Genomic DNA, 20770 nt, shown 5'->3' on the forward strand with positions numbered 1-20770 from the left:
AGACTGCTGTTTCCCAGACCTGTTCCTACACCACCACCTTGTTTAACTTTCGATGTGGAAAATAACATATATTTTTAAGTGGATAAATCTTCTACCTTTATAATACATATGGCTGGTGATGAGAAAATTGAGCACAATTTGCTCCAGCAGAGTGAAGAAAAGCTGCTCATGGAAACAGATTTTTTTTAATGATTATGCTTTCAGGAAGGCTGCCAGCCACTATCACACTCGGCTTTGGCACAGATGCTCATTTAAAGTGACTGCAAAAGTTAAGTTTTTCTCTTTTTGTCAGAATGTTTTTTCTTTCTTTCTTTTTTTTTTTTTTTTTAGTGCTGCATTTTGGGGGAAAGCTGTTTTGAAATAAGGTAAAATAATAACCGCAGACAGTAGCCACGGCACACATGCATATGCACACACTTCCTACTGTGATGCATGACATAACTCTTTGCTGTGTGAAATGAGCACGAATAAATGTTGTGTTTACTAAGTTTTGAAATGTGGTTTGCTGAACGCTTCCTCCAGTGATGAATTATTAGACAACAGACACCTGGATTCACTTATCTGAAAGAAAAGTCTTCCCTTGTATCTACCGAGATCACTTACTGTACATTCATCTTCATGCACCATTAAGGATGGGAAGCTTTGACCAATCACAGCTTGCCGTTCTTAATGGCATACATTATGTGAATGCTCGCTTTTCAGCACTGAACAGCCTTAAAGTCAAACACCTGTGAACAAATGCAAGTGTGATAGAAACCCTTCCTTTTCCACTTAATTCTTTTATTGTTCTAAGCTATACAAAATGTAGATTAGGTGTGGCTGGGGCTAAACTCTGCACTGTGCAGCAGTCATTTAGATGTGAAATTTAACTTAGAACCAACAAAAGGACAGTTTTCCTTCCAGCCGGTAACATTTGTATTCTAAAACACCTTCCTGTCTGCATCTGAACATGTCAACCTGCAAGAAATGACCCTTAGATAATATTTATGAGCCTTGTGTTTGACATATGGACCCCTGATTGCTGTTCAATACACAGTGTGGATGAAGTAGATCCAGGTTTCATTGAAGTCCTTAATGAAAACCAGAGTACACAGATAAACTTAGTTATTTTTTGTTCTTTTATAATGTGTGTGCAAATATTTGGCTGTTTTCTTCTATTACCTTTGCCAAGACTAAAATAATGGGGAGAAGAAACTGCTTCCACCAGTCTTTCTATCCTGTCTGCACTTACAAATGTCTCCACTTCAAATAAAGGTGATGCACAGATCCATTGAACTTCAGAAACCTTTGTCTGCCCTAAAAAAAACTAATTTAACCAGGTTAGTGATGCAAATATTAGGATGTAAGAAGCAGAAATGCATGAAAATCTGAATTTATACATCCAGCCTCTGGAGGTGGCTAATATTCCTCTCTTGGCATCAGTGCTGCACAGTCCCTCTAACCCATCACAGCACAGAGCTGGTTACAAACAGCACAGCATGAGAAACAAATTAAATTTGGAGAGATAAATAGCTTTAAATAACCCCCTCCTGCACTCCCAGCACACTAACCTGAGTAGAATAAAGCATGTGTTATAAATAAATCAGTCAATATTTTTCCAAATTACATATGTTGTAATTAATTAAGTTAATATTTCTTTTAGAGTTGAGTAAAACAGCCTCGTGCACAATAACGTGCAGATGCAGCGCAGCATAAAAAGAGGTTAGTTATGGTAGACAGGGACTGATCTGTGTGCTTCACCAGGTGCTCTCCAGCCCTTCACAGCATGTGTTTCTCCATCACACAAACATCCACCTTCACACGTCAGATTAACACAGTGTGAGAAAAAAATCCTACATGCAATCATCCCCCTGCTAAGGAAAAGGTTTCATTAAATAAGGTGGAAAATAAACACTAAAACCAACTCATAACAGGACTTCGGACTTGGATTAAAAGAGTTTTTTCTCCGCCAGGACCAGGACAGAACAAGAAAGTTTGTGATGCAGATCGTGAACCTGATTATCGCTGGCTGAAAGCAGCAGTCTGTCTAATAACAATGTTTACCTTATTAAAATTGATTGGGAAGTTCGGCTCTGCGTGTGACCCATCTCTATGTTTTGGTTATAGATGGTTATATGTTTTCTATTTGGTTATACAAAATTTTCACAACACACAAGTTTTCATTGACTGATTTTCTTAAAAAGACTATAAGCTTTAAATCCTTAATGTGTGTTTTATCCCTCTGGTTTGGAATCTGACTTTCACATATTTGTCAGAAAACCACAGACTGAATTAAAATGGTGCGTTAAAGAGCTGAAATTAACCAAATATTTTGGGTTTCAACCTTTTTCTTATTTAACCTATGGGTGGCAAGTCCAGTCAGTATGTTACGTGTGAAGATCGTGTCCTCGTGTAAAGAATAAAATGAGAAAATTCAGAATTTGTTTCAATCAAGAAACATAAGTAGTCTCCATCTCACCTATCTGTTTTTAATTAAAGCACAGCAGATTGTTTACTTCTGCACATATGTACAGACACTCAAGCAAAAACAGGAACAAAACTGAGCACACACACACACACACACACACACACCCCACGGAGCTTATTTACCCTCCTGCTTTCTTCTGAGTCAAATCATTCACGTTTGATGGACTTTTACGAACAGCAGTTCAGATAAATGGACTGGAAGGCACGTGGCAGTCATAGGATGTTGTAACCTGTGTTTAATCTCAGATTTCCAAAAATGAAAAAAAGAGAGAAACAAAAAAAAAAAGGAATTTTTTACAATCCTTCTAACAGTGACTCTTGTACAACAACATAAATACTGTGCTGGAAAAAATTATTTCCCTCAAAAATTAAGCAGTTTTTGTCCTCAGCAGTCTCTCTCTGTAAACATTGTAAAATGCAAATCAAGTCTCCTCAATTCTCAACAAGACAACATCAAAATAACAACAAGAGTTCCATGTGTGAGGCTCAGCCAGGCGGCCAAGCCATGCCAACAGCCTCTAAAAGACTCAGAGAATTTTTCTTTTTTTTATTTGTTTCCTTCTCTTTTCTAATCCGGCGAAAGTCCGAAGGTGTGAACAGTGCTCAGTTTTAGATCCAGAGGGGGTTTGGGCTTTGGTGGGAGTGTGTATGTATGTGTGTGTGCAAGGAGGTGAGGGTCGCCGGGGGGGGGTTAGAGCTCTAACCATCAGAAGAGGCTGGTCAGCGTGGTCTGTGATGGGCTCCGGCACTCGTGGACATCCATGCCGCCCGGCACTGAGGTGAGAACAGAGGTGACGGTGGGCATGGTGGGGTTGGTCAAGTCTGTTAGGGTGGTGGGGGTGCTGGAGGGGCTCATGGAGGCGTTAGAGATCTCCGATGCCGGGCCTGAAGGCGTCCCACCTTGCAATGTGGATCCGTCTGATGCCTTGTCCACCCCGGTGCTCTCCTGCCGCAGCAGGTTCCTCCTGAACTTGGCCCGAGCGTTTTGGAACCAAACCTGCAGAAACAACACTTCACAGTTAATCCAGTCAACGTTTAAGTATGAATTATATCCATATATAAGTGGTTATGAAAGGTTTAATCCAAGAATGTGAGGAACTGGAAGCCCAACTCCCTGAGGCAGGAAAAATAAAGATCTAAAAAAAATCCATAAAAAAATTCTTTCAACTATTTTTATTGAATCTGTGTCTTCCAAAACAACTCCAATAAAAACTGCAACCAGGACGCTGTTTCTGCAGAGATGCGTCCACGCTGGACTGCATTCATAAACTTTATGAGCTCTCAAATTCCTCTTCCATTTTCCACTTCATATCACCTGGAAAAAAATCCATATTTCTGGATATAACTAGACATTAATACATATATATATATATATATATATATATATATATATATATATATATATATATGTATACTTTTTGGCTTAATTTTCTTGAATCCATCCTTCAATAATCTGCCGGCCTCACTGCAGTTAAATGATGGTATCTGTGAGCTGAAGAGAACCCACTCCACTTACGAGAACCTCCTTGCTATGAAATCAAACAAGTTGGCTTTAAGAAAAAAAAGGAAACCAGTTACCTTGAAAAAAATAGTTTTTGCTAGCCTGAGTTTAATTACTGGAATGATTTGAGTTTGTGGAACTTAAATGAAATAAATAAATCTTAGTTCGGTGTAAATACACAAGGTTGTGGGGAAAACTTGTGATAGATACCACATAAATTAAAAGAGATACTTCACAAAGTCTTGGTTTTATTTCCAACACATGACGACTTCAAGTTAATCTTAGTTAAAGTAATTGATGAACGGTCTGGCTGGGTTTTTGCTAAAATAGCGTCACACAGACGTCTCTGTCACGCTGCAGCAGCTGCCTGTAAAAGTGTTTTTAAACACAGTAACATAAGAGCAGACACTATCAAAGTCACTCATTTTCATCATGAATCAACGCGGTAACAGGTAACCTGTTATTACGTCTACAACATGTTGTCTTTACACTGAAACTATGGTGAACGGTGGATTATTGCTGATATGAGGTTGTTATGGTGACCAGAAAATGTTTTGATGTCTGCTTTGCTGAAAACTGCTTTCCTCACGAGGAGTTTGATCATCAACAGTGATACGAAATTATGTTTTTTTGTTTGTTTTACATTTTATTCTTGCTAAATAACTTAATGTTATTCATCATAACAGCCAGAAACAAAGAAAAAAGAAAATGAAACTAGAGAAACTTTCAGACATTTTAGTTTGTATGACTGGAAAATAGTCATGATATTAGAGTTTAATTCTACTTTTTTTTTTTTTTTTACCTCATACTTAAGTCCTTAAAAACCTTTTTTATTGTTTGAATTATTGATCAGTGAAAAAGAACAAAGAAAAGTATTTTCCACAAGTACTGGGGAATTTCTTTACTAAGGTCCAAACTAGATTAAAATGAAGTTCTACCTACTAAATATATTAAAATCAACATCTGAGTGTGTCACAGCAAACATGACGTCTGCATTCATTCAGTCATGCCAGCGACTGTAGCGAGACTTTTCCACCTGCATCCCGACATCACGGCAGACCAGGAAACGTTAGCATGGATTACTTTGGTGTGTGTTGCTTCCTGACAGGCATCTGTGCATCATGTCAGGAACAAACAGAGAAGAAACGTGATGTTTCTGAGCTTCAAGCAGACATGATGGATGACGTGACTCACTTAGAGCATAACAGCTGACTAAAACTAACGAAGGTAAGTGTCTTTTAACCGTGAGTCTGGTATAGATCAGAGCAGAAAACCTGCAGACAATCATCATCAGACTCTTCTGGCTTTCTTTCAGGTTTTGTTCTGTTTTATTTCCTTTTTCTTTTTTTTTTTTTGTGTGTGTGTGTTTTTTTGGGAATACTATTTTTGTTTTGTGGTTTGCTCCTTTATTTATTTATCTATTTTTATTTGTTCAGCTTCAGGGGTTTCATCAGTACATAGAGCTCTTGTAAACCCAACGCCTCAGCACCAAACAGAGAGAATAACCAACAATCGCTGAACACCGAGAATTTTGTCATTTTGCAGCAAAAGAACCACAAAACAAAAAGAAAGGAGAGAAATATTGCACAACCACAGGAAGTTGTGGATGTTGTGAACTGGCAGTAGAGAGAGACAGGAAGGTGGTCTGAGCGAAGGGCCACTCCAAGCAGGGCCTCGCTGCCAAAATGTTATTCCACTGTTTTTCCATGTTATTCCAATTCCAACCAGGAAGATATCTGAAAACAAATGATCTTTTTGATCCGTAGGTGCAGTTGTTCTACACTTAACCAAACCTGCTGTGAAAGATGAACACAGGAATCTAAAAACAGCCCTTTTTTTTACAGTTTTAAGCTAGTTTCCAGTGTAAAAATATAAAGAAAAAGACATGAAAAAAGGCCTCAGTATTGTGGAACTCCAGGCAGACCCACATTACCTCCAGCACAACTGTCCCCTGCCTCCATTTACTATAAGTCAAGAGCAGAAAACAGTGAGCATCTCCCGTCTTTTTAAAGCCTGTTTGTGAATACTCTGACTGGAGTCAAGGATAAAAGCAGGCTTAAAAACACAGAGTCAGGCTGCTCTTCTGTGTACAAAAGTTATAAAAGCCTTTACTTTTCCTGGATAGTCACAGAGAAAAAAGCCACAGAAAAAAGAAGCCTCTTCTTTTATGTTTGCAAATGAAAATGGAGCCTCGGCTTCCTGTATTTGCTGAAAAAATGCTAATTGACCATGTGTGTGGATAACAGAAGCTGTGATTCCACTCATTATAACCATGTTTGCAGCACACTTAATGTTTTCCTGCTCAGGAAGCTGCTGCAGATTCACCGGCAACATCACGCTCCTCAGCATCCCTGCCTGTCATTTATTTTCACTTTTTGGGGAATTTATGTTTTTCTCTCTTTATCCAGGAACAAAACGCGGAGTGTGTGATGTGTGGAATGAGTGCTGAGCTGAGTGTTGGAGCATGTTAGCGGCGGAAATCATGACGGAGCCATGGGAAACGAGCGGCAGGAGAGGCTTCAGCTGGAATAACAGGCATGAAAACTCAAACGCATCAAAGCAAAACGAATGCTTTGTTTCCTGCAAGTGTTAATTAAAGCAGTGGGAGGTTTTTTTTTTCTTGTTTTTTTTGGGGAAATTTTTTTCTTATTCAAAAACCTTTTTGTCTCATTTTCTCCTTCTCAGTAGTCCAGATAATTTACTGTAGTCCGCAGTGGAAATCAAATGCTCTGCTGTGCTGTCTTTATATGGATTACAGAACTTTTTGTTTTCATCTCTCATTCTTCATCCTGGCCAGAAACACAGAACATTTAGGGTTTTTCTTTATCTTTTGTATTTGGATAATTCTGCACTACATCAAGAATCTATGCAGTTTTATTTTCCTAAAAGCATTTTTTCATGTTTTTAATTTATTTTTTGTATTTGACTGTTTGCAAAAGAGGAAACAATAATTATTTGTTTGCAGCTTCCTGATAGAATTCTAAGTTTCCCAGGGTTAGAAATAAAAATCTTCCTGTGTTGGTTATTTGCTGAAGGAAAGGGAGGTCTTGCTCTGAGGTTACCTGTAAGACTCGCTTCGTGAGGCCGGTCTTCTGGGCCAGTTGCTTGAGGTCCTTGGCGTCTGGGTTGTGGTTGATGGCGAAGTAGGACTTCATCGTCCTCAGCTGGTGGTGCTTGAAAGATGTCCGCATACGCTTGGTCTTCTGACTGGAGCTGTACTGGGAGTCCCGGTCCATGGACTCGCCGTCGTTCTCGTTACAGCTCAGTGCTGCAGGAACAAGGTCAAAAGTGCAGGTTAAGACGGCGGAACCTCATCATCATCATCATCACCCTTCCATTTCTCATGGCAGATTACTTCTGTGTTTCTTTCCCCAGCTTTTTAAAGCAGCTCATCAAAACAAAATGGTGAAACTGGTTCTGATCCCGGTCGTGTTTTGAATAGCAGATATAAACTAGAAAGATTAAACGGAGGAAGCAGGCCGTTTAGCATCGCCACACTCACACTAATCCAGCAAGTCCTTCTGGTCCTGAATCAGGTGCTTCCTTTTAGCATTGAAAAAGTTAAATATCTTGTCAGAAAATACTTTTTTCTATTATACCAGAAAAAGTTTCAGATCCATCAAACAATAAAGTGTCGTCATAATAATTTCAGGTCCTGAAATTCTCCTGATCCCAGTAATAAAACAATTACATCATTTACTGAAAACAAGAAGCATTCAACACACCAGACTCAGCCATTCCAAGTTATTTTGTCTGTTTATCCTTTTCTGCTCATGATTAATCCAATTTAGCAAAGTTATTCTGTCTAATTTTGTTTTAAATTTCAGCTAATAATAAAAGAAAAAAACTGAGAAACCTTATGAAACCAAATCTGAAACATCGCAGTAAGAGGTGTCAGTCAGTAAATGTAAAAGTAATCATTGAGCTCTCGTTTGTCCCTTCGTCATATCTCTCCTTAACAACCGCACACACCACAGCCCTGTTTGTTGTTTCACTTTCATTTGTACTCTTACCTTGTTTTTAGCTTGTTTATTTATTTGATTAGTGAACTAATTTATTCATTGACTTGTTACACTGCTGTCATGTGTTATAAAGGATTGTGTAATATTTACATTTTACGTCGTAGCTATGTTACTGTTTTTATTTTCATGTGTTTGAATCTCTACCCTATCTCTACTCTAACCAGCTTTTTATCATATCTTATCTTAAAAATGAGAAAATAAGCCAGGAAAACACTATAAAATGCTTCACAAAGCATCATATTTTGTATTATTCTTCCTTTTTTACAGTGTATTCATGAGATTGGTTATTTGTCTCTATTTAAACCCTCAAATCAATCCAAAGACACGCTGTGACCTGACAGCTGCTTCTTCCAGCTGCAGTTCATCCTCCTCTCTTCACCACATGTGTCTGTCTGTCTCTATCTGTCTTTCTATCCTAGGAAGAGGTGTAAACCCAGCCTCTGCAAGCATGCACACACACTCACGTACACACACACACAACAGTTCCACACATGTATTAGTCCCTGCCTACAAATTTCTTGGCAAAATTCAAGGTGTTGCTGCATGCATAACAGTTCAATATCAGAACGCTGCAAATGATGAATATGAAGAAGTGAAAACCACCAGAATAACACTTCACTTAATTAGCCCATACACACCAGGCAGAACAAATGTTGCTTTCTGGCCAAGCATATGCTGCAGCGTTTCAACCAAACAGAATAAAAAAAGAAGCAGCTTGTTGGTGGTTTGCTGCTAATCTCCTCATCCTCCAGCAGAATGCATGCAGTTAAAACGACCTGCTGCTGTGGGTCAGCACACACTCTGTGGTTCAGGTAGCGCTCTGATGGTCATTCTGGCTGTAAACAGAAGAGGGCGCACTGCCTCTTCACTCCCATCTCCTCCTTACATTCATCTTTCACCCAGTACACACAATCAAAAAGAGTCATCAGTATTGAGGTAAAATGGTTTGGTTTTTTCAAAAAGCTGCTTCACGTGTATCATGTCATTTTAAAAGCAAAACAAGGGACAACGATACTTCTCACCCAGTAGAAGATGAAAGCAACACACGCTGAAAACAAGTGGAAATAAAATTAATGCACTTGTTGCAGCTGTTTTAACTGAAGTTTGGAGATTACAAAACTCAGATTATAACAAACTATCTTCTTCTGTGACCATATTCTCACTCTTAGAATCTGGCACTTTGTTAAGTTGGTAAAAATTGTCTTTATTTTTTACTGAAACCAAAATAAAGCTTATGTAAAAGTAATAAAAATAAATAAAAATAAATAAATAAATAAATGAAAAGAAAGAAAAAGTCAAATACAAACCAAAAAATGCTGCTGTTAGAGTGAAAGTTACTGTGCTCCCTGTGCTCTCTTCCAGTGAATAACTCATCAAATCACATTGATCTGGCTGGTATACACCCATCCTGGCCCGGCCCCAATGCAAAGAGGCTCCAACAGTGTGTGTGTGTGTGTGTGTGTGTGTGTGTGTGTGGTAGGGAATAGTTGAAGATGTGAGGGGGGAGTTGTTAGGGTTTGTAGACATGTATAGAGCCTGACAAGTGGAAAAGGGTGAAAGCAAAAGCTGGAACATTGAAAGAAAAAATCTCTTTTTATCCCCCAAAGACGACATGAGGGGAAAAAAAGAAGAAGAAACATCCACAAACTTTTTACACACATTGTTTCATGTTTTTAAAAGTTAAAGGAACCAAAAATATTCACAAATTCTTCATGAAATTGGATCCAAACATTCAGGCTGTTTGTTGTAACTGTGTAAATGAATTTATTTCTAATTTGAACTTTTCTCCACGTTGTTGACATACTTCAGCTTTTTTTATACTCTGCTCATTAGTATTCATGATTACTCATTCCAAAGTTTAGTATCATGTGGTTTTTATAACTGTAACCTCATTTTAAACCATCTTACAGTCAGCAGGACACAACAAATGCTGCTTCACATAAAAATGTAAACAACGTATTCTGTTACTTAGCTCAGTATTACACACTATATTTATTTAGAAGAACCAGAAACTAACGCCAGGACCGTGTCATGTGTGATTAAATTATGACAAACTTTGTAGAAATATTATAGCAAAAATGTGTAAGAAAAAGGCAGCTGGAGCTTTTAGTGATGAGATTTAAGCAGTGTAGAGATGTGAAGAAGATTTTTATCATCAGTCCACCTCAATCAGCCCCATCACGTCTTACTCAGAGCTGAGGTTTGGTGGACACAGCTCTTTCTGTTCCGTTTTACTTGTAAAATAGTTTATTTGGCGGCGAAAACTCGCAAAATGTTTGATTTTAAATAAAAATATCCAGCAGTCATCATTTGAACAATCACAGCAATGTCTTTAGTTATTATCTTGTCAGGTGTGTTTTCTTACCTGCGTTGTAAGCGGCCAGCTCGGCCCCGGGCCCCGGACTTTTCCTCTTCCTGGGCCGCCCTTTCTGCACTGCCCCCACGCCGTTGAAGTAGGATAGTCCGAGCGTGTTTGCCGGGCCCAGGCCTTTGTGCGGGACAACGTCCGCGTGGTTAAAATGTGTCTGATATTCTCCCTGAATGAGAGTCTCAAAGTGCAGGCGACAGTACACCAGGCTGTCCTTCATGCCAAAGTGGTCCCCGGTGGTGAGCATCTTGCTGCAGGTGGTGCAGGTGAAGCAGTTGAGGTGGTAGACCAGGTCCCGGGCCCGCATCACCATCTCCGAGGCCGAGATACCCAGGTGGCACCGGGCGCATCTCTGCACCGAAAATCTTCTGCGGACAACACATAAACCTCATGAGCTGCTGAAAACAGCGTCCGGGGGGCACAGTCCCCCACCGCGGGCCCGCCGCGAGGGAGGGGGGGGGGGGGTGGGGGGGGGGCGTGCTGCTGGGCGCTTCATGCGGACACATCAACTTTAGCCAAGTTAAAACATCGACTTTAAATTCGCATAGATTTATATTTCTCGCCTTCATATTTATTATTTACTATTTTCCAATAGACCAAACATCCCAGAGCTTCCCAGTGAAAGTGTGTGTGTGTGTGTGCGCGCGCGCGTGTGTATGTGTGTGTTTGTGTGTGTGTGTGTATGTGGGGGTGGGTGAGCTCTGGATGTGAAAGCTAAACCTAACTGGTATTTTTCAGCTTTTCTTTTCTTTTATACACCTGAAATGTTTTAATAGTTTAAATATTTAAAGATGGTGAATACGCGATATCACAAATAAACCACATGCTAATATTTATTACTGAAGAAAAAACTGCTGGTCTGATTTATTTATTTTTACTTTCAAATCAGTAAATAAACATAATTTTCTCTTTCTTTCCAGCACATTTGAATTAAGAGTTATTTAAAAACCTGCCTCCCTCATTAGTCACATTGTTTCAGCTGAACGGAATTTCTTGCATCACATCAGCCCACATTTAGCTCCAGATGAAGAGCGCTCATTCTAGCAGAACTTCGCGCGCGCCCCTCCTACCTGTAGTAGTCCTCCTTACAGTAGATGCTGCCGTCCTTGCTGAAGCAGGTGAGCTCGGACTCCAGGTTGAGTTTGCACTCGCAGCACTTGAGGCAGCGCATGTGCCACTGTTTGTCCACGGCCAGCAGGTAGTAACGGTCCGCGATCTTCCTGCCGCAGCCTGCACACAGAGCCACGCGCTCGCTGGTCATACACGGCATGGACTGTGGGTCAGGGGAACACACGCACGAGGACATTAAAATAGAGAAAAAGATAGCTAATAAATATAATAATAAATATATGTAAAGCATTGCGTCACCAAACACGAAGAGTGGCCTTGGATTTTAACATAAAAATAACTTAACATCCTCAATGAACCGGTTAGCAGAGAGCAAAGCTATTAAAAGAAATATTCTAGCAGTTTAAAATAAAAAATATGAATAAAATATTGGGATATTTTTTGTCAGCATCAGCGACACAACACGTGGATAATATTGTGATTTAAATGTCAATCAATTCAATTTTACTGTTAATATGGGAAATATTAAGAATATTAAACCGAGTTTCTTATCAGTAAGCGATGGTTTGTTTATAAAGGCAAACTTGAATTATGTGATCTGTTTTTTGGTTCTCGTGTCGCAAAACAGCCAGAAATAAAAACACTTTTTATCTTTTAGCACGCTGTTTCTGTGCTGACTGTTGTGTTAAAAAATAAAATCTGCTGTTTAGAAAAAAAAATGCTTTATTCAGAAAACTGAAGCTTTCTAAAGACTCAATGTTATTTTCAGGAGGCCTGAAAAACAAATAAACAATTCACAGAAATATCCACAATCTTTTCTTTTTTCTTCCATTTGAAATCACAGTCCGGAGAATATTTTATTTCTAACTCCTTTATTTTTTTCCAATTTTACTAATTTATAAATCAACTTTCTCAGTCTTAAGTTCTCGGAATTTATTTAATGAACAATTCTTACTTTATACAAAACAGAAAATGAAACTGAGAATATAATAATATTTTCTTTTTGTTTGTTTTTCTCAGTTTTGCTAATGAAAAGAAAATTTCCCTTCTTATACTTGGGATGGGACGTGTTTAAAATATTTTCTGCTAGTATTTGGACGCATTAAAAATACATTTAGTACAGGAAAAAATGGCCGAATTGTCGTATTTTTTTCTTCTTCTTCTTCTAAATTAATCTTGAATTTCAGGGTCAGGTTTTTAAAAAAAAATCACAGCTTCTTCAGCTCTGCTTTCTTTGGATCTGAAGCTTAATAAGTAATAAAAATAAGTTGAACAATGACCGCATAAGCAGCCTCTTCAGGCCTGCTGGGGAAAAGTTTAGGGAAACATCTAAATAAAAATAAAAATAAACTGACTTTTTGTGGACACTTTTGTTGATGCCAGTCCAACTTTTAAAAAGCAGAGTTCTTGCAGCTTTAGGAGAGCAGCCCGTCACATGTGACCAGGCTGCCATGCTGCCTGCACCAGCAAGCCGCGAGGGCCACAATGAAAGCCGCCTTACCGTCTCTGATTCTCCCATATCGATGGCTGAGCTGATGGCTGCTGACTCGCCCTTTCCTCTCCGGTCCATTTCTTCCACCACACCGTGCACGTCGCCTCCAGGGAGGCCATGGAAAAGCATCGTTGCCGCAGAGGGGAGGATATTATAACTGTTCTCTTCGGATCTGCAAGCCAAGATGTCCATCAGCGGCAATAACGGTACTGGAAATTCTCAATTTTTTAGGGGGTGGGGGGGTTTCCTTTCTTGCGATGACAAGTGAGAAATCCAGATCAGCGAGGAAAAAATATGAGGAAAAAATTGGACACGTGTTCTCCACACTACCGCTCATCTGCCAATGGAAACCGTCATCCGAATCTCTGCAGCTCTCATTATTAATAAGCTATGATTAATTCATTAAAAGCGCGCAGATTGCTTCTCTTATTGGATTTTTTCCTCTCTAAGATTTTGTTTTTATTTTCGATGTTACCAACTGATTTGTCTATGTCTTTTTTTCCATTTATGGGAAATGAACATACCAACTATGGAAGCCCCCGTTGCACGGATCTCAGCAGCCGCCTCCTCGCTTGGAGTAATATTTCAGGATTACGGCGGTCTGCAAGACATTGACAAAGTCTCTCCCTTTTTTGTTTCTGTAGAAAACGAGCAACTAGACAAAAAGCACCGCCAAAAGTTGAAGCCTTCTACAAGACCACGAAGAAAAATAATAGATCAAAAATTAAAACTGACAGAGAGGTTGTGAGAAATGATTCTTTCCCTCATCCACGTTCAACAGTCCAAGTTGATGCTGAATTATGTCGCTCAAACTATTTTGTTTGGCAGAGAAATTGGGGGAAAAAGGGGGAAAAAATGAAAACACAGCCTTTGTTGATAAAATCCCGCCTGGTCGTCTGAAAGAAGCAGTTTCCCTTCACGGCAGTCTGTTTAGTTCATGTTTTGTCTTTTGCCAAGGAGGCTGCATGTATGTGCGTAACGGCAGGAGAGGAGGAGCTGGCTTCACGTTGACTGATGATAGGCGAGTATTTGCTGGACCCCCAAAAGTGCCGGTCCTCCTTCTCAGGTCCCGGTTGGACTCTCCGCTCCTTATCTACGGGGCCCTGTTGCGTCACGACGCACCATTTATGTTCATTGGCTGTTCCGCCGTCACCGAACTGTTTGGCTGTACTTTTTCACTGAGCAGTGTGAGAAAGCTGCGGCCCCCTTTTGCTTCCTGTTAAGCACGGACCACCGGCCACCCTCGGCTCTCCCCCACCTCATCACGCGTCCATCCGCAGCTGCAGCTTGAAAAGTCCGTTTCAGAGAAAGCGGAGAGGAGTCGGAGCAGGAGAGAGTCCTACAGGAGCTGCCTGCTTCTGTGTGTGTTTGTGCGCACTGAGAAGGTCTGCTGGGACTTTTTACTCCAATGACGAACAGAGAAGGTTCCACACACACCCCGCTGCTGCCCACAGCCCCTCCATGACACCGAAAAAGCCTCTGAGCCCAACTTCATTCAGTCTTCCAAACTAAAACGTTTTTTTTAAATGTTTTTCCCTGTTCTTCGTTTATAATTGGTTGAATGTTTAAATATTAATTTAAATAATAAACAGATCAAACACAAAGAAATATATTTTTGGGGGATTTTCTTAAATTACATTTAGAATTTTTCGTCTCACTTTCCGCTATTTTCTGAGAGGGAGAGAGTGTTTTTTTCCCCTTTCTGGGTTCAAAACTCAGAAAACTGTACGTGGGAAGCAAATACACAAACAAATAAATAAATATTAACGTTACCTCTTTTAAAGTTTCAAAATGCCTGAAAAACTTTATTAATATTAAAGAATAACATTATAAAATGCAGCATAAGTGCGTTTTTTTACTTGACGTCAAAGACAATTTGGTTCCTGTAAAATTTTAAATCCTTGATTTGAAAGCATGTTCAGATCCTCCAGAGAGCCTCCCAACACCTGAACTTCTCAGTGTGACTCAGTATCATTTGCAGCCCAGCAGCTTCACTCATGTCTCTCCACTCCCAGACGGAGCGCACATTTTAGTAACAGCAGCGGGGGCTGCGCGCGAGGCTCAACTGATCCCGGATCCGCTCCTTCTAATTAGCTCTCTGCTCTTAATTGGGAAGGGGGTGGGGTGGTGTACGTGTGTGTGTGTTTGGGGGGGGGGGGGGGGGTAGACTTCGTCATCAGAAGACGTGTTTGAGGACCTGAGGAGAGGTTTGATCTTGCACAAAAGACGGAATAGTTGCAGCAGAGCAGGAGAAAATGACATGTTATCACATCGCTGCTTTGTGTTGTTGTTGAAGTCAGTTTGAAGCAAAGAAATGACTCAAATCCAGACACATATTTAACCTATTGACGTGTCCATAGCGGAATTATATTGTGCTGAAACATTATCTGCAATGATTTCCTGATATTTTAAACACTCTTAAAAAAAAAAAAAAAAAAAAAAAAAAAAAAACAAGCAGGCCTACCTGTTCCCCCTCCCGCCCGTAACAGCTCGCGTTTAGGCTATTGTGAGGTTTTATAGCACAAATATGATGTTAAGCTCCTAAATCCTCATGCAAATCACCTCCTCTGTAATACCCTTAATTGAATACATGCATATTTATCATCTGCGTTTTCTATCTGCTATTATGCTGCTTATACATTAAACATAGCGGCAGCGGGCATGTCTGCGGGCGTGTATGAAATATGATATTAGGTGCTGGTGTAGGATTAAGGAAAAAACATCAGTTTGTATGAATTTGTATCTGAGGTGCTTGACTGGCTCGTTTTTGAGCTTTTTGACTGAAGAAGAATTAAAAAGGAGGCAGAGTTTGGAGAGAATTTATGCAAATGGAGGTCAAGGTCCGGACTGTATAAAGAATGTTGGAATAATGTCAATAATGTGAATTCAGAATATCCCAAGAAAATATGAGGATACTCACAATATGTTCATTGACAGCAGGATGACGTGGATTAAAGAGGCGCGCTGGTTCAAACAGTCTCAGGTTTAATGGCACATTTATCGTTTTTAAAAAAGAAGAAAAAAAAAGTAAAACTGAATAATATTATTGTTCCCTGCGTGCGTGTATTCACACGCACACACACAATTTGGCCTTTTTAACAGGGGGGGCAGCAGACTCACATCTTCAGAGATGGGGGATAAAAGATTCCAGAAAGAGACTCAAAAGGAGAACCAGCATCAACAGCTGGGACTCTGTTGTCAGGGAGGCTGCATATGTCCCCCTTCCACCAGTCTGCTTCAGGTCCACTGGATCAGGACCCGGACATCCAGAGGTTGAGCCAGTATAATAATAATAATAATAATAATAATAATAATAATAATAATAATAATAATAATAATAATAATAATAATAACAATAATAATAATAATAATAACAATAATAATTAATAATAATAATAATAATAATAATAATAATAAATAATAATAATAATAATAGACCTTCCTATGCATCTGTGCTCAGAGCTGAACAAGTTTCATACCAGAAAAGATGAAAACAAATAAACAAACAAATAAATAAATAATATAAATAAATAAAAAAAATAATCAAATAAACAAATAAATAAATAAAATTGAAAAATTCATCAAATTTACACTTCTGTATGAAGCATGTAGCTTAAGAGTTTGAAAAAATGAGCCGACTGGGAAAAACAATATTAGGTAAGATCATGTGATATTTTAACTCTGATATTTATTTATTTATTTATTTATTTATTCGCTTGGCTGTGGACGTACCATCCCATGTTCAGTAATTACAAATATTATTCAAATAAATCACTTTATTTTATTTAACAATAATCTCATTTATTATTTTCCAAAAGCAATAATCTCTTGTCTTTATGTTGAATTCACAGCTTTTTAGAAACATTAGAATATAAAGCTGTGAGTGGGATTGCATCCACACCTGGCAACAACCACATTGTCCATCAATAATTCAAATGAACTATTTATTCAGTTTCTGTCCCACTGAGAAAAAAATTCTCTTCTAATGAAGAAACTTCATGTAACAATTAACTTACATCCAGTATGAGTTCAAATGTTAAACCAGTTAAACCGACTTAGGAAACTTTCAGTGCCACCTTGAAGCGCGTGATTTCAGCAAAGTGTGTGTGTGTGTGTGTGTGTGTGTGTGTGTGAGTGTGTGTGATGCTTGTCCACGACTAAAATGCTGATGCAGCTCCACTGATTGCTGCTTGTCCCATAATGATTTCCAAACGGGGCGACCATCAATAACTCAAATCTGCATTTCTCAGAAAAACATCATCCTCGTCAGGCTCGTGGCATCTGTTTGATCTCTCGCAGATTTTTAATTGTATTCTGCATAAAGGTAGAGGGGGGGGGGGGGGGGGGGGGGGGGGGGGGGGGCGTGGCTTTAATGGGATGCTGCTGTGGAGGTGGGGAGTGGGTTACTCACTCTCTGAGGAGAGCTCGGCTGTAATTAAGAAAGGGAACAAAGCAGAGGAGACTAAAAACACATGAAAGGGGGGTGGGGCGAGTGGGGGGGGGGGGGGGGGGTGTTTGGGACGGATCACCTAATCACTGGACGCGCTCCGCTCGCGCTGTTACCGCCAAGTAAACAGACTTTTGATGCACTGTGAACAAGTCACACGCGAGAACAAACCCACGGAGTGGTTCAGACAGCACACCTGAGCCTCTTCAGTGTCACTGTCATTCACGCGCTGCCGCTGGGGGGCCATTTTTATATTGGGAACACACTTTCTTCATATCAGACACAACAGAAACATCCCATTCATTTCATCCAAACAACGTGGTGTCAGTGGTTCCGAACCGCAGGTTCGAGGCACACTAAAGGGCCGCAATATGAATTGCACGCGTGTTTCTCTGGATCTGTGACATAAGGAAATTAAAGCAACGTCAGACTTGATTGTTGAACTTTGAGAGTAGAAAACTGATGTCGGATGACTCCAGAACACAGGACTCCATATGTTTGGGTTTAAGATGAGTTCTTGTTCTGCAATGTGTGAATGAAAATAAAACAATACTGTGAAAAATTCAAATGGTAAATTCCTTCACATTTTACTCTACATTTGGCCTTATTTTTACACACACAGGACCCAGAGTAATGCCATCTCTACATGTGTAGACACAAATTTTATCCCCATGGAGTTATTGTGATGGTAATAACTGGAATGGTTCTAGCCCTCCAAGTACTCGGAGTAGTGGAAATGGAGGGAATGGATGTTTTAAATTTGTCTTACAAGTATACTTAAAAAAAAAAAAAAAAAAAAAGTACTTTTGTTAAAAAAAACATTATTATGGTTTCTGTTTTTTTAAGCAGTCTGTTTTTATACATCATGATGTGTTTTTGTATATCTTCATTTTTGTTAAAACTGTAATTCAGATTATCTGTCTAAAGGCTCTGACTCTGATCAACACGCTCGTTTCCGTTCACTTATCTGACTAAGACAGTGAAACAACAACAAACATGGAAATCAATAAAATCCTCCTAAATGACATTTTTCATGAGCGGAACAATGGTGGATTTTACGTAATAATTAGGAAAGTGTTTTTAACCTTTGAGCATGCACACATTTTACAGTTTATATGAAAAACGTAAAATTGCATTGCTTTTCTTGCTACTTGACAGAGCAACAGTGACAATGCCAGCTAAAGGAAATATGTAATATATATATAATAAAGAGTAGGAAAGAGAGTGTATTGGAGGGCTCATCATGCAGCCCCCTCCAATCACCTTCTTGTCAGTGATACTGATGGGCATCAATTTCACTGCCTCATAACACACACACACACACACACACACACACACACACACACACACACACACACACACATATATATATATATATATATATATACATATATATATACATATATATACATATGTTATGAGGCAGTGAAACTGATGCCCATCAGTATCTCTGATAAATAGGTTCCAAAAGTGACTCTAACTGGACCTTTTTAAATTTTAGTTGAATACTCGCGCCCTACAGACTTATTTATGGCCCTTTGTATGTTATCATCACAGTTCAAGCCCTCTGACCAACATGACCACTGGAGCATGACTTGATTGTCTGAATGCTGGTTTTATATCATCCAGTACAGAGAATTCACACCAATCTCGTCAACGCACAGAACTGTGGGAATTTTCGTCATTTTGGGTGCACACGTCATCTGTTTACATTGGCTTAGTGGCTCTTGTCTTTTGTCTTATCCCAAATTTCTGACGAGTATTTCATCTTATCTTTTTTCCTGAGTTGTGTCCTCGGCTGCTGCGGCGACTTCATGATCAGCAGAAAGGCGGATTTTTGCCTTGATGCAGTAAATACGTTGGATTAAACCATCCCAGAGAACCGCAGACTCCTGAACTTTTCCAGGTGGTGTGCTTCTGGATGGCCATTGGTTGGACATAAAGGACAGTTTGGGTTTTATGTAAGCAGAAGTAAAGATCGCTGTATTTACAGCATGTCAGCTATGAACAGGATGATGAGCGAACAGGTGAGGTTGTAGCCTACACCTGAGAATCCATGTAGAACGGGTGACTGGCTGCAATAAGTACTGATTTTAAATGCAGCTGTACCGATCTGGATGAAACTTCCATGTGCAGATGAGAGCATCACTTTCCTCCAGCGTATTGTGATGTTTGTTGTTTTCTGATTATGAGTCCCAGTGTTGTTCTCACAGAGATTCAGGGTGTTTTACTCTTGTTAGACATTTCAGAGTTTCTGCCATCAGATCCAGTAATTTTTTTATGTTTTATTTTTTTTATAATAAATAAATATGATTACTCATATTTTTGATTGCTTTCATATTTTTACTGCTTCTTTTGCTTAAATAAGATGTTTAAAATGGCAAACTGAATGTGCCTTTTCCTTTTATAATTCCTAGAATATATTCATTTATCAGAACTAAATACAAAGAACCGACAATTTATTTCCTTTCAGAATAGAAATATCAGAACAATGACAATACAATAAATGTGTAAGTATAGTTTTAATCCATTCGTTTGTTAAATGGCTGCATAAACATTTAATAATTGGTAGTTTCAGAGTAGAAATTACAGGGGAGCCAAGGGGAGCTCGGCTCCCCGAAAGGCAGAGGAGCTCCCCTAAAGACATCCAGCTGATACTTTAAGAGGGACCCCTAAAAATAATCCACTTTCAGGTAACATTTAGTTTTTCAATAAGATTCTTGATGTTTCTAGGAAAGAATAGCATTAATTTGTCAGTGCTATGTGTTTATTTAATTGAATTAATAAATCTTCTAAACGACGCAGGTGATCCGTTCTGCTTCCTTCAGCGCCGTGGACAGCAGCGTTATTCGTTTGCTGTGTGCTGTGAGCGTCCACACAACAAACACTTGATATGCTTCTTTTTGTGGTTGTTAAAAGAACTTTCTGTCTTTTTTTCTGATTAAACAAGCTGCATACAGTTGTAGCAGAGGTTTTTTTTTTTACTAGCAACCCTATATAAAACATATAACTCATATATATGCACGTGCAGGCGACTTGTGACGTTGCCGTACACGTCCAAAAGTAAGGCTCCCCGAAAGGCCTGGTGTTGTTTTTAGATTCATGACAGGTGTGGGAACTTCCACCAAACACCTGGTAAACGCCGACGTCTGAGACCGAAACCGGTGGCAACACATCTAAACCTTTATTGTTCAGCAGGTTGTAACGATTGTTAATAATTATTGCTTCTGCACTGTGACGACTCTTCACTTGTCCTGTGAGTTTATCGCGGTATTGACGTTTCTTTTCAGCGTGTTTCAGACATGTTTTTAGCAGTTTACTAGTGAGAAACCTGAACGTGTAGACGTAAACAATTGCCCCAAAATTGCGGAGAAAGCCGCGTTTAGGTCAGCTGCGCATTTTTTTT

At 39.4% G+C, this 20770-nt stretch overlaps 1 protein-coding gene across 2 annotated transcripts; it reads right to left on the reverse strand.

Moving 5' to 3' along the window:
- Window positions 1-2685: 2685 nt before the first annotated feature.
- lhx2b (LIM homeobox 2b) lies at window positions 2686-14386 on the reverse strand. 2 transcript variants are annotated; one of them, XM_042000673.1, is made up of 5 exons: window positions 12927-14386; window positions 11428-11630; window positions 10355-10722; window positions 7030-7235; window positions 2686-3463 (listed from the first exon to the last, which is right to left on the reverse strand). In XM_042000673.1, the coding sequence occupies exons 1-5, from the start codon at window positions 13107-13109 to the stop codon at window positions 3173-3175; spliced, it is 1251 nt and encodes a 416-aa protein (XP_041856607.1). In that variant the 5' UTR covers window positions 13110-14386; the 3' UTR covers window positions 2686-3172. The 2 variants fall into 2 exon arrangements, with proteins under 2 accessions (XP_041856607.1, XP_041856606.1); XM_042000672.1 differs by having other exon boundaries at window positions 10355-10725.
- Window positions 14387-20770: the final 6384 nt, after the last annotated feature.

This window comes from Melanotaenia boesemani, chromosome 11, assembly GCF_017639745.1.
Source record: "Melanotaenia boesemani isolate fMelBoe1 chromosome 11, fMelBoe1.pri, whole genome shotgun sequence".
Classification (NCBI taxonomy): domain Eukaryota; kingdom Metazoa; phylum Chordata; class Actinopteri; order Atheriniformes; family Melanotaeniidae; genus Melanotaenia; species Melanotaenia boesemani.

Excerpts from the sequence above, each read along its gene's own strand:
- lhx2b (XM_042000672.1), bottom strand. The coding sequence starts at position 13,109 with ATGGACATCTTGGCTTGCAGATCCGAAGAGAACAGTTATAATATCCTC. Across the intron at positions 11,631-12,926 it reads ATATGGGAGAATCAGAGACG|TCCATGCCGTGTATGACCAG; the intron begins GTAAGGCGGCTT and ends CCTGACCCACAG. Across the intron at positions 10,726-11,427 it reads TGTAAGGAGGACTACTACAG|AAGATTTTCGGTGCAGAGAT; the intron begins GTAGGAGGGGCG and ends TGTTGTCCGCAG.